Consider the following 15,109-nt stretch of genomic DNA (forward strand, 5'->3'; position numbering starts at 1 on the left):
AAATTGAAGAAAGAACAATAGCAATAACCCCCAAATTTGTATTGAAATAACTGTAACAGAAAATAGGTTGCAGGTAGGATATAGTGCCAAAGAGAGAACAGAGTCCCATCAGGTGCTTGTGTTAGGAATGCAAGTGTTGTGGAGCCAGGCACAATGGTGGCTCCTTATAACTGTATCTGTCACACCTCAGGAAAACCCGAGACATTTTCTTAATCACAGTAATTTCTACGCATTAACTGTCCCAAGTGCATGTAAAAGCATGCATGTAAAAGCAAAACTGAAAAGCATGCATGTAAAAGCTAAACTGAAGGCACGCTAAGGGCATCTGAAAATTTGGTCTGAATCCAAATATACTTTTTCTAATATGTAGAAGCCTCTCTGCTGCAGGTATAATGCTATGTAATCTCTTGAGTTGATTGTTTTGACCATATTCTATGTTTAATTTTGGCATTGCGCTCGGTAATAATGTGCGTTTTATGTACTCATCAGTACAAGTAAGGGTTAATCCAGTACCCCTATATGCAGTTTAAGCTCACTGTGCATCAAAATTCAGATGATTTTTTTAAAACCCTGAGAAGGCAACACAAGCAGCCCTGATTAGGCATCTCTTTCTTTCTGTCAACTGCACTCAAAATGAATGAAAATATAAGACACCTGAATTCTGACAAAGGCAACAGTAATGGTGCAACATCTGACTTAGCTGACTAGTTGACTGTTTGTTTCCATTTCTTTCTTAGATGCTTGGATCTTTTTTGATTCCTCCTCCCACAACTTTGATAAACAAGAAAAGCCTCTCATTTGGAGGGAGTGGGAGGGAAAAAGCGGGGGATGCTGGAGATGTGATGACCAGAATTAGTTAACAAGAGCTGAGCACAAGGTCCACATGCCATAGTGATTCATGTGATTGCGTTATAACAGCTCATAATAACCAAGCTCTGTCATTCTTTATAGGCCAAATTTTCTAGTCTTTTTTTAAAGCATCTCCTCATTGTGCAGTTGTTTTATTGAAATGACCATAATAACACTGAGATATTTCTCCCAAGTTATTAAAGTTAATTTAGAATTCAACAATGTGAACAAGTAAATCAAACTCAGTCTAATTAGTATTACTTACTACTTAGATTGGATAGCATCTATATGTCCCAGTGAGGTACTGGGTTTTGTTCTGCCATGCATGATGTAAACAATCTAAATAAAGCATGTGTGCATTATCCTGAAAATTATATTTCACAGTGCCCCAGGACAACCTTTTACAATCCCTTGAGCAATTCTTAATCCAGTTTATGTCCTCCATGGAGAATATTCAAGACGAATTAGACATGCCTCCAGAATACAAAGACCTAGTTATGAACTCCTGTGAGGTAGGTTAAAATCATGGCCTTAACATGAAACTGAGACACAGGAGGAGATCTCTGTTTCTGTCAGTTCTGTTTCATATTTTCTGTGCAACTCTGCTCAAGCCTGTCTAGAAGGCATTTTGTGTTCCAGCATTTGCTTATTAGGTGCCGTGTTGAGGGAGAAGCAAGAATAGGCTGCTCTGTGAGAGAAAACAGGAGACAGCAGGGTGTACACACTGGCATCACTGGCAAAGTTGAGGTCCCACAGCATCCAAACAAGAAGAGCAAAGAAGGTCTGTGATGGTAGCCAGACCAATAATATTCTAATATTTCACATCAGCAGACAATGAGTCCATAACAATGAGGCAGATCCAACATCAAGCCAAGCAGTCAAATCAAAGCATCAGGGTCAGGATCTGGTCCAGTGGTCCTCAGGATAGCCCATAGTGATAAGGTAGGTCCAAGGTCATTAAATCTTGACATGGCATCCACAGGTCAAGGTTAAGAAAACCAAAATGCATAGCAGTGCACAGCCACAGCAGATTCAGATTAAGTGCAGCTCCTGAGTGAAGGGGCTGTGGGGCCCTGCTTCTCACAGCCTTTTCACTGTAGCGTGTTTGTGTGTGTGTGTGTGTGTGTGTGTGTGTGTGTGCGTAAAGGGGATGCACTGGTACTGACAGCTTGAGCATCATGTTGAATGCTAAACTCAGAATGGTAGATATCCACTTGAGAATTAGTCTGATGCTGACCAGAAAATGCTAAGCTTGTGACTAAATTCTGTGTCCTAAATTACCAAGAATTTACTAAAGCACTAATTTGAGGCATCACACAGTTATCTGGGATTAATTAAAACAAACCTGCCTTCCTTCTGAACCCTTGATTTATATATTATGCCAGTGATCAAATGAATATTCAAATAGGGAGTTGGTTTTCCTTTCCTCCTGGGTAAGTTTTGATGATAATAGCCTTGAATCCTAATGGATGTTTTTATCCAAGGTAAGAAAGATATGGTTTGTAATGCCTTCAGATGGGGTCCCCATGTTCAGAGGGGGACCTAATTGCATGCAGATCTTTCTACTTCAAGTGCTCAAAACATGAACTCAGTACTCTAACAAGCAATGTTAGACCAGTAAGTCTTTCTCTGACTTGGCCAAGTTTTAAAATAGAAAACAACTACAGATGCATTTAAAGAGAGAACTAATTTGGTTAGTAAACATACCTAAAGGCTTGAGCTTTTTGAGGATCCTATCTGTCCAGTTTCTCAACCTTCATGGAACTGAAGTGTAAAGAAAGCACTGTCTTTTGCTTCTGGAAACAAAAATGGAGAAACTTAAACATTTGTGATGGATTGCTGTGAAATCAGGAGCCAGCTGCAAGCATTTCCTCCATATCCACTGTTCTGCAGGATATGGCTTTTAATCGATCTTTCCTGTTCAGGATTCACTAGCTGCTTTCATACTAGTAATCTCTGTATTTCTATGCCAGAGTAATTTACAGTTCTCTCAGTTTTAATTTTGTTATAGTGTTATCCAAAAGTTCTTCACAGTGCCATTCTGTGTGATTATGAAAAAGCTGTTCAACAATGAAATACAGTAGAGGTCTGGTTTTAGTTTCCTGCAAAAACCTGTGATTAAAAACATATATTGATTCCCATTATTTATTTTTTCCCTCTGTGTGGCTTTTTTACATCAAATTTTGTGCCTCCATCCCTGTGAATTTATTTCTTACATCATCTTTCAATATCCTGAAAAACTTAGTTCACATCTTTATAGATTTCTGAATGATAGGTTTAGTTGCCATTACCCTAGAGGTATAGCCATCTCGTCTTTGCTTCAGTTTACTGCTTTTGGGAAGCAATCATTCTACTCTGCTCTACATCACCCCAAGCAATGTAATGTTCATAAAATATATTTTTTATCAATTCTCTGCTAATGGATTTCATACCTGCTTGCCTCCTTACTGATCTCTTGTCCTGTCAAGTTCTCCCCATCTTTCTTTAATGGTTTTTATTGGATATCTAACCATGAGTAAGCTTGATAAATAAACATGTAAATGATCTCTCAGTCTCAGCTTTTCTTTTTTTCCCCTTCTCTGCTTCATCATCATTTCCATCTTCTGAGCTTATTACTTTAACATTGCCTTCAATCTCACTCTCTTTGTTCTTTTCATCTAGAATCATCAGCACAGACACTTTATCAAGTCACCTTAGTGACTGAAAAATATTTGGCTTTTACACCTTACCTGCCCAGTCAATCAAATATTGTGTTGTAGGTGACCTTGCTCCCTCAGTATTGCCCATGGTTTTCCACTTTATGTCTGTAAATTAAAACTCATGCACTTAAATGCCAGTTCCTTCTATCTCCTGCATCCGTCTCCATCTTCTGTCTTGCTTTATGCAGTCTTTCTTTTCCTTAAGAAGTATTTTATGACCAGGCAGGAGAGGCTGCCTGAGACCATATTAGTGGTATGAATGCACAGTAATACTAAGAGGAAGAGAAACAAATAAAGCTCCTTCAGAAACAGAGTACCTTTGATATGATGTGGCTCTGGGTCTGTTGACTGCTCATATCTTCATCTTCGAAGTAATGCCCAGAAGGTGGAGTTGTCTTCTAATTAAAGAAGTACAGCTTCCTACCATATGTTTAAAGCATTTTTCTAGATTATCACATATTTCAGGAAGTATTCAATTTATCGCGAGAATACATTTTCTTCCATCTGCTCGTAAAAAACTGTTTACATTTTCATTAGCTCAAGAATTATTTTCTTCATACTTGTTATTCCGATTAGCAGGTTGATTTTGCTCTTTACATTCCACATGTGCTAGCTTCAAATAGATGTATGAAACTTACAGGGTGCATTACTAATTAGTAAATAGTAAAAAATTATTAAAATGTACAAAAATGCTGAGATTCCACTTCTCCCACCCCCTGCCCCAAGGAACATGCAGAAATAGTACCTGGAGCATATAGAAATTCTATGATGTGATAGCTATTTCCATTAGCTTTCTAAGGGAATAAACTTTAATATTTTTCATAATGATTTTAAAGAAAGGTTTATTATCTATACATACAATTTTAGATGTGTAATTATTGTTTGAACTTTTGATTGTAAAATTTTATTTCCATACCTGAAACAAAGTTATCATAATGAATGTGAAATCAAAAATACTAGTGAGACTGCATACGCATATGTGATATTTCATGAGTCTATGAAATTTGTATATTCTTGAGTTTTTCCTCAAATACAGAATTTGGTCCTGAGCAACAAAAGTGCACACAATGAAAAGAAAACACTTGCCTGCTGCCTATGATTTTTTAAAATTATGTAAATAGCAGAAAAAATCTGAGTTATTATTAAATGCATCCTGATCATTGCCTGAAAGCATGCTGCTTTCTAAGTTGTCCTATATATAATATTGATCATATTAGGGTAATGGGTAATCTTTTCCCCACTGCACTATCTATAGAAAACAGAAGAGTAATATTCAGAGATCACTGTTAAGGTAGCTTCTTGATTAACCAAAGCATTATTCTTAACCTTCAGACAGTGAGTCTGTTTAAGGCAGAATTTGTCTGACAGCAAAGGAAGGATTCATGCAAAGTTCATCCTTGATCAGTGAAAATATCTATGAAGTGTCTATTTCTGCTTTTGCCTATACTGGTACTGTGTCTGGCTACCCAAAGCTTGAATAGTGAGATAGTAGCTGCTTTGGTCTGATGAGCTTCAGGAATGCAAGTGTACAGCAGGCTTCTAGGGACATCCCTGTCTTGTCTGCCTGTGGAGCAGTATGCTCTAGTTTCAGAATTTATCACTGCTGTAAGGATAGCAATGAGAAGTAGATGATCTGCTAAGTTATATTTTCTTAGGAGCCTTTTTCTGAGCATAGTTTCATGTTGGTTCATTGTGAGGAGATTTCATTAATATTATTTACAGAAGGAAAATTGCCATGTGTTTTTCTCATGTTCATGTAAGAGGATGCCACTCCACCACAGTCCTTCTGTTATACATAAGCCTGTAGGTGGTAAAAAGTGAGTTTATCTTTGAACTGAGAAAAGGATTTTAGTCAAGCCTGCTCACACGCAGAGTTCTGTAGCAAATCTGGAGATCCACAAATGACTCCCCTTTAAAGGGGGGTTTCAACACTTGAGATTGTTGCAAATTTTCTTTAAAATGATGGGATTTAAGTGGATAGAGAAAGTCTGTTATAAGTATCACTTTTTCAATATGTCCATTTTGCTCTTTGTTGATGATCCAGGCGAGACTTTGTTCCCCATGCATCCAACATGGGCTGACTTCAATAAGCTTCTTTATTCTATTAAAAAAACAAGGGTTGTACATTTAGGGTCAAAAGAATAATTCTAGAATATATATATTTCTAACTGAGTCTTCTTAACAGAGATGTTTTTCAGAAATGCTCAGTGTTCAGAATTTCAACACAAAAATCTTTCATATTCTTTGTTAAAATTCTTTGTTCTTCTTATTCTTGTTAAAATCATCTATGGCAATATCAATACTATTTTACCCAGAAATAGATTTAGCAGGAGCTGTTCCAGAAGGGCAGTAAAACATTGTCTGTTTCAAAAATCAAAATGTGTGAAGTGATGAACTCAAGTTTACTAAATGCTGAATAATATGTACCTAGTATACCATCAATGAGCAAGCCAGAATAGGATAAGAAATAGCAAATGAGACTGCTAATATACTCGTTCTCTGTTGTCTGTAACTGAAATGCAATCAAATTCTGTATCAAGGGTTATTGAAAATTAGAGACCAACGTGGTTACTGGGCTGTAAAAGCACAACACACTCAGATTATCACTTATAAGAAAGCAGGATCAGAACTGGAATTGCAACTAAGGGGAGAGATCTGTAGCAACCTGTCGGACAGGTCTATAGCCTCCCCTGTGAGGGGAAGAGGTGGGGCAGGCACTGCACTCTTCTGTCTGGTGACCAATGTCAGGAATCAAGGAAATGGCTAAAGCTGTGTTGGTGGGGTTTAGGTTGGATATTAGGAAAAATGTTCTTCACTCAGAGTGTGGTTGGGCACTGGAAAAAGCATCACAGCACCAAGCCTAGCAGAGCAGAGTTCAACAAACATTTGGACAATGCTCTCAGGCTCATGGTGTAACGCTTGGGGTAGATGTCCTGTGCATGTTGTAATTTTAAAACCTGAGTCTCTGTTGTGAGTGCCGAAGTTGCATTTAGTGCACAAGAAAACATCCAGTTGTTTTTCTGTCATGCCTTTTGGTGAATCTGATTTTTTGTTCAAATTGATTAATATTATTCAAGGGTCTAGTTCAGAAATTTTACTAGTTTTTGTTGAATACAGGAGGCTAATGGGTGAATACTGAAGAGAAGGAGAAAACTATTCATGACACTTACTTGGCTGGGGATTTTTTGTTGTTGTTTAGCAGCCCAGATCAATCAGAGAGCTACTAGAAGTTGAATTGGGCAGCTAATAACTCACTCAGGGTTATAGGGATCAGGGCAATACATTTCAGCTTTTCGTTTCTAGGCCAGGGTCTAAAAAAGCTACTCATACAGGAACTACATTTTTTTTTTCTCTCCACGGTTTCTTTACACATTAATTAACCACTTTTGTGCTATGCCAAATAATCTACTTAAATATCATTCACGTATTATTGTGTGTATCCAGGTCATTTTAATAGTGATAGAAAATTGTCTATTCCTATCAGCTTGGCATTAATCAGTTGCAACAATATTTTGTATTGGTTTTAGTATGATCAGTTAGTAGTTAGCAACTCTGAAATTTTCAGTAAAGCAGTATCAAACAGATTGTCTGCAACTGCAACATGAAAATGAAATAAAGGGAAAAGAAATATTTGTAAAGGATATTAAGAATCAATGGATTACAATTCAAAGCATAACTAAATTGATTAGACTAGACTATTTACATGGATTCTTCTGAATCAATAATTACTACGGAATCATCAAGTATGTATGTATGTATACTTATGTGTAATTGAAGTACTTTCTTGTAGTTTATACCAAAGTATAAAAAAATACTGAAAGAAGCCTCCTGTCTCAGGATTCCTTCTCCCAGAAGTCAGCCTGCAGCTTGCACTGCAGATGTGCACAGTGAGCACCTGTACTAAATCACATAATGATACAATTATAGAATATGCTGAGTTGGAACAGACCCATCATTGAGTCCAACTCCTGGCCCTGTGCAGGAAAACCCCAAGAATCACACCATAAGCCTGAGAGCTTTGTCCAAGTGCTTCTTGAACTCTGTCAGGCTTGGGGTTGTGACCACTTCCCTGGGAAGCCTGTTCAGTGCCCAGCCACCCTCTGGGTAAAAACCTTTTGTGAAATTCAACCTAAACCTCCCCTGATGCAACTTCAATCCTTCCCTTCATGAGGATGTTGAAAACCACAATGAGGTCTCCCATGAGTCTCCTCCAGGCAGAACAGACCAAGTTACCTCAGCCGTTCCTTATACAGCATCCCCTTTTGACTCTTCACCATCCTCCTCACCCTCCTTTGGGCACTCTCTAATAGCTTAATGTCTTTTCTATATTGTGGTGCCCAAAACAGCAAACATGGCTCGCAGAAATTGATGTGACACAAATAAATAAAAAAGAATTTTCCATATTGGAAGAGTTTAGTTTAACATGACACATAAAGGTTTCCCTCAGCTTCTGCTTAGGTAATTTTAATTTTAGATGTCTTTTTTTTTTTCTGTTTCTTCTTTTTTTTCCCCCACTTTACATTTTTTATTCTTATTAATATTCTCTTTGACTATTTTTCCAGTGGTATACAGTTTGTGTGTTTGTATAAACAAGCAAAAATACTCATACCACAGTGCCTAAAGGTATCCTTGTTTGCCAAGTGTTCCATCTCATGAATTTAGGACATGATGATTTGGTATGGTAATTTAAAATAATCATAATAAAAAAAACCAAACCTGTGAGAAGCCTTTACTTTTTTCAAATGAGAAGACATAGTCCTTGCATGGCAGTTGCAGAACTGAATCATTTGAGTTCCAGAATTTGAAGCATTGTTTTCTAATACAAACCTAATATAAAAATAATGCAATAACATGTGAAGTGCATGACATCTTACTATCTGTGTATAAGAACCTTGCATTTGAGTTTCTGACATACAAATGACCCAGCACATGAATTATATACATTCTCATCTAAAAGCCTTGTTGACTTTCGGTTCATAATAAGTAATTATTTTATGCTGCAGATTAAAACTGAGGTAGAGAGCCTCATTTCATGATGGAAATGAGCCAGAGTTTCATTGAAACTAGTCATAGACTAGCATTTAATAAGAATATTAGCTTTCCTAAAATATAAAATAGTATAAAGTCATACTGAAGAGCTGGGACTATTTCATGTATCCACCTGGTGGTGTTGATAGATCTGAACTAGTTGCCTCTAGTGAAATCCATTAAATATCTTACACCTTGGAGCATCAGAGCCACATTAGGCACATCCTCACAGAATCATTTGGCAAAATATCTAGAAAAAGGACTTCATAATCTGTGTGGATCTGTAAGAGGCAGACTTTGAAGGATGTGAAATATGCACTGCTGACTCATATTCCACTTTCCATCACCCAGGATGCCTAGGTATCTTTCCATGGCGCTGCTTTCCAGCATCTCATTCCCAGTCTGTATGGAAATCCAGGGTTTGCCTCATCCTACATGTCGAATCCAGCACTTTCCCATGTTGAACTTTAGATGGCTGGTGATTGCCCAGCCCTCTTCTAGGGTCTCTCTGCAGGGGAGGTCTCCCTGCCTTTGAGAGAGCTTCAACAGCTCCTAACAGTTTCTTAGCATCTGTGAACTTGCTTAGTACCTCTTCCAGTCCTGCCGCCAAGTAATTTCTGAAGTTGTTGACGAGAAAAGAGCTGAGAATGGAGCCCTGTGGAACCCTCTAGTGACAGGTCACCATCACCCTTTGTGCCTGACCTGTGAGCCAGTTGCTTACCCATCACATGATGTGTTTATCCAGCCGAATGCTGGATATTCTGTATCAAAAGCTTGACTGAAATCCAAGATCACATCTACTGGCTTCCCTTGATCAGCTAGGTAGGTTACCTTGTCATAAAAAGGAGATCAGGCTTGATAAGCAAAACTTTCATTTGATTGTAAGTAAAAAAACTTTTCTGAACCATGAATGGGAATACATAGGATCATAGAATCATTTATGTTGGAAAAGAACTTCAAGATCATTGAGTCCAGCTGTAAACCTAACACTGCCCAATAAACACATATATTTATATTTTTTCTATGTAAGCTGTAAGTCAAAGTATTAGGTTTTATGCTTTGCTTTTGTTATTAATCACCTAAACAATAACAAATATTTCGGAATTTTTGGTTCTGGGTATTGTTTAGGTGCCATGACAAATGGCCCTACTTAAAATACAGAGAGAGACGGAGTACAGAAAGTACTATCCTAGACTCTCACCATTTATCCAATCCTAAAGTGGTTTTCTGTTTTGCAGAGTGGATTCCATTGAATAACATTGATTTCCTATTTCAATAAAGGGAACTGTCATCCAAAAGGGGGATGAAATATTAAGGCTCTACTATCTAATTAGATAGATAGCTAGATAGGTAGAAGCACCGATAAATATTGTGCAAATAAAAAAACAGCCCAATATTGTCTTATACAGGCTGTATTTCATTTTGAAAATTAAATAACTCTTAGTTTAATTTTATTTATGGGGAAAATAAAATTATTTTTAAATTTTAAGAACTATTGGAAAAAATCCATTTTTACAATGTTAATATATTCTGTATAACCACTGATTGCATGTGAAAGCACGCAATCCATTTTATGCCCCAGTAATTCTGAAACACCTGAACTCTATTCCCTCCACATACCACCTGAAAATTCTCAAGACTAAGCATCCCCCTAGTTCTGGGAATGGATTTGGCAATTGCAGCCTGGAGGGGATTGTAACTGACATTATAAAGCCCTGATAGTTTTATAATAGAAAGTTTGAAACAACCTGAAGTACAACCACATAATGTGATTCTGTATACATAACCAGTCTAATTTGAAAATAAAAGTCAGTTATTAAGGAATATATTTGTAGAGTTAATATTGTTAACTTTGTAATTTTACCCTTGGATTTGAATTACAGTTTTCTTTCAAATAAAAAGTTCTGATGAGACATCTAATGGTTTTTCACTTTAATTTTGCTGTTCTGCTTGTTTTTACAGCTGTTCCCTGCTGTATTTATGTTTAACCCCCTTGCAGAGTCCTTGCAGTGAAATCATTAAGCAGATCAAAGTATAGTCCTGATATCCAAACTCTTCCACCTACATTAGCCTCTGCATAAATTGATTAGGAAGGGCATTGCACAGGAAATGGCTATCAATGTGGCTTACATTAAGAATGGAGCCAGGCTCCAAGTGTGGTGTTTGTCATCTCTTGACTGTGTGTAAACATTTGCAGCCCTGTCAATTCCTTTAAAGTAGTTTGAGTCTTACTAGACACTGACTGTTGCCATGGAGTTGTACTTAGATTTCACAGCAAAGCTGAAACTGATTTCCAGGAGTTAGAAAACAGGGGAAAAAACAGAATGAGTAAACCAAATTCCAAAGTGACTATTATTAGACTTGACACCTATTTCTTCTTTCTTGATATATCTGTTATAGACCTAACAATGATGTTGTTTGTGTATTGTCGGTTTTCAGGTGGAAAAAATATAATAAGAGTTCAGAATGGAGATTATTCTTTCAAGAAAAAAAAATTAGGTGCTAGACTGCTTTACTTCACTTTGTATGAAAGCAAGGTCTTTTAATATGTTAATCTCCCTAATGGATCTATCTTGAAATTGTGCCTGTATAGAGGATAAAAGTTCTTATATTGCTTCATTAGCCTGTATCTAGAAGTTCTGTTTCCCAAAGCAATTTTAAGCATCCTTCTATTGTCACATTTGAGCATTTTAGAATTTGCTCTGAAGATACAACAATGTCCTTATGTGTGAATTTCAGGGTATAAGCTGGTACATTCAATAATCCCGGTTAAGAAATTTAATCAGAATCTGACTGAAAAATGCTACAATCAATACCACACAATTAATCCATAGTAGAACTGCATAATAAACAGAAGATTATGCTTTCTGAGCCAGTTAATGTCCTATGAATTCCTGCTTTACTTGAAATGTGTCATTAAAAGTTTCATTATTGCTGTACTGTTGTCACTCTATGATGCTTTACCATATGAAACATAATTTTAAATTTATTTGATTTCATGATTTCTCTTACTAGTGGCTAGCATTCAGAAGCTTCCTGCTGCATCTGTTTTAACTGACATCAATTTCCCAATGAAAGGAAGAAAAGGAATGGTTGATTGGGCACGAAACTCAGAAGACAGGGTTGTCATCCCAAAAAATATCTTCACTCCTATGTCAACAGGTAAAAAAGCATATCAGCATGTGAATTTTCTATTAGCTTTAGCAAGGCAACTGTGACTCTGTCTCATAGGATCACTGTATAATATGGGAGTGGTTCTTTTATTCCTCTTCAAAAGAAATAGAGTACTCATAAGTATATCCTAGAGAGAAATGAATGGGCTTAATTTCAGCACCTTGAACAAAAAGTGCTGCATAAATCTTAGACATTATTTTCTACACCAAAGAAACAATGATTTACTTAGTTATTGGGCATGAGATTTAATCTGCTTGATATGAGGTGAGCTGAAGTGCAGCTCTTCTGAATCCCCTGAAGCTGCTATGTTCCAGCAGACAGTCATTCCAACATAACTCTTACCAAAGGAAGCTCAGCAGACAAATTAGCCTAACTTCAGGTACAATTTATAAATATCATTGCAGTGCAGATCACTGACATTAGAGAATTTACAGACATTCTTTGAGAATGTTAAATTATAAATGTAAATGAACTAGAATGGATGTCAGCATACAATGATGGATTTTTTGAAAATGTGATTTTTGATGGATTAAATCTTTTGATATGTTCCTGACAGTGCTACATTTTTATGACAGACTTCTAGGAGATAATTCAAAATTATGATGGTTTATTTAAAATAAAATTTTTATTGCAAAGATAAATGATATTCAGAGGTTTTTATGCTAATGAAAGCTTGGGAAAGAGAGTATTAAAATGTTTTTCCTTATTATTTTCAGAATTAGATGAATCAACTGTATTTGTACTCGGAGCAGTGCTATACAAAAATTTAGAACTCATCTTGCCCACTTTGAGGTAAGAAATTTCATAAATACAATATGAATTGAACTATTTCAGGATAATAAATATACTATAGGTCAGAATAAAAGCAGGCAGTCAAGGCTTTTTGCATATTAGTACTGCTGGATATTTTTTTTCATTATATTTATAATGTTTATGCATGTATTAATCTTTGGTTCATGCTTAGCTACTTGTATGATAGAAGTAGCCTTTTCATCAAATTGCCTTAACTTGTATTTTATGTAATCTATATCAAACTTAATTAGAGAAATGTTTGATCAGAAGTATATGCAGTGATGTACATTAATGCTCAGGACACTTGTGCTTCCATCTACGGTTAGTCCAGTTAGTAGAAATGGTCTTGTCATGACATCATAACTTGATATACTAAAGTTGTCTGCTCTACTTCTACAGAAGCCTCTAGCAGTAGTTTTCCAAATATTTTTTCAGTGCACATTGTATTCAGAATGGACAGCAGTGTTATAGAGAAGATCTGTTTTAGAAACAAGGTGTGCATGTGCTGAACAGCTGGAGTGTATCAGTTTTGTGGGCCATACACATGCAAAAAGATATAGGAAGGCCTCTTGTTTCACTGTTTCCTTTCTGTACTTGCCAAAAGACAATTTGGAAATAAATATTTCACCTCCTCTTTTCTAATTACCAGACATGATAATTCAATAGTTATATTATTTTATATGATCCTGGTCTTTTAATGCACTTTTACAGCACAAGAAGCACATGCAGATTGTGTCAAAATATATGCTAATGAGTTTGCAATTATTAGAAAAGACAGTAATAAGGAAGCCACCAGATCACTTTTCCCTGTTCTACATAGCCAAGATGTCAGGATTTGAAACAAAAAATGGAAAACCAAGAGGTTTTTGCCATAATCTATCTGAAAACAACAAAAAAAAAGGCTAATTCCTAAGAAAATTTAAAAACTACTTCCTAGCAAAGTTTCAATGTGCTGTGCAATGAGGAGTGGTAATTTAGGGACAAAAATGTCTCTGTGGTAGAGCACAATCCTCTGACCCAGGTTTATATCAGCTATTCTTTGTACTAATCTTGCTTAACTGAAATAAATATTATCATAATAACCATTTTAGTGCTGAACACAATGAAATGCTTCACTGCATTACTGTTGTCTGTGGAGCTAACAACATAAGATGCAAAGGAACATAACATCATTTTTTTTTTAATATGATGCCTGGAAGTGCACAACACAGGAATTAAAAAAAGCGTTCTGGATAAGTATCTTATGTAATGATTTTCTATGTAAAATGACAGTTAACTATACAGAAAGGATGAGAATAAAGATGTAAAAAAAGTAAACCAAGGTGAAATAAGTAAAATGATCTCATGATTGAGTTTGAAGGCCACGTCATTTACACCAGATACCCTAATAGTAAAGGTGTTTTCTACCAGCTGCAGTTAGATATCTAGAAAGCTTTACCAGTTCCCATGTGATTTCAGTTCCTGGATTTACAGGAGTTAGGGTGGGAATAAAGAAAATATTTGGTTATAGTTTCCAGTAGAATAAAGATGACATGCATTCCAATACATTCCTTAATTTTATTACTCAGAGGTATGAAAACTTCTGCATCATCACAAGGAACTGCTTTTTAAAAACAAGCAAGCAAACAAATTTAAAAATCTCAGTATATCTTTAGGGAAAGTCTTCCAAAGTACCTAACCACAGAATTCCAATCTGCTACATCACAGGTGTTCTGTGAGTAAAATGAGGATTTCATTATCTGGAGCAGCTTATACAATATATTTCACAAAATCCAAAATTAGCTGCATTTTACCATTTGTGTTTGATTTTTCTTGGTTTCACTAGCATAGAGTCTACTGGAAATTACTAAACACAATGTGAGATGGGAACTTGCTACTGCATTAATATAGAAGTTTTTGGACTTGTGTTTAATCCTACTGGTACATGTGCAGTCAGAGAATTTTGCCATGAGTATTTAAATGAGAGTTTAGGGAAACAAAAAGAAAAGGTTCTTCCTTATAAAAATAGAAGAATGGGATTTTTTTCCATGTACAAGTAAATAAACTACATCTGAGTCTATTTTCTAATATATGTTGCTGCATTGCGCTGTTCTTGTAATGTCTTACGGATTTTTTCATAGCAGATATTGAAATATTGAATATTTTCAGAACTCTAGACTGAGTGTTATTTCCATAGCTCTTGCACCCCTGAGCACATTTATGTTATTGTTAGGTTCACAGAAAATTGATTCTCAGTACAATACTCATCTAAAAAATATTATCTATAATTTCTCTCTTGAGCACTCTGAAGGAATACATTGCATATTGCCATAATGTAAGATAGTTTTTAACTTTTCCTGTAAGAAATAAGAACACATAAAGAATCAATGATTTTGCTGTATCAAGCGGGTTTTTTTTTCCATCACGAAAACAGCCACCATAAATTTCCTACTAAGATTTTCTTCACTGAAATGTTCCTTGCCCCCATTTGAAATGTTGTTTCTAACCCAGAACTTCAGGGGCTGTACAAACAAAAAGGGCCTTAAATTTCTTTGGGTCAGCTTTGTTAGACGAAGGATGTACCTCAG

At 36.1% G+C, this 15,109-nt stretch overlaps 1 protein-coding gene across 1 annotated transcript in view; it reads left to right on the forward strand.

Moving 5' to 3' along the window:
• Window positions 1–15,109, forward strand: part of ADGRB3 (adhesion G protein-coupled receptor B3) — a gene marked incomplete at its 3' end in the record, with an annotated part of 439,964 nt that overhangs the window by 244,712 nt on the left and 180,143 nt on the right. The window contains exons 13-14 of the mRNA XM_084203695.1: window positions 11,592–11,738; window positions 12,467–12,542. Coding sequence (XP_084059821.1) covers window positions 11,592–11,738; window positions 12,467–12,542 — 223 coding nt within the window. The remainder of the gene's footprint in view (window positions 1–11,591; window positions 11,739–12,466; window positions 12,543–15,109) is intronic.

Source organism: Fringilla coelebs (assembly GCF_963513975.1).
Source record: "Fringilla coelebs genome assembly, chromosome: 3".
NCBI classification, from domain to species: Eukaryota; Metazoa; Chordata; class Aves; order Passeriformes; family Fringillidae; genus Fringilla; species Fringilla coelebs.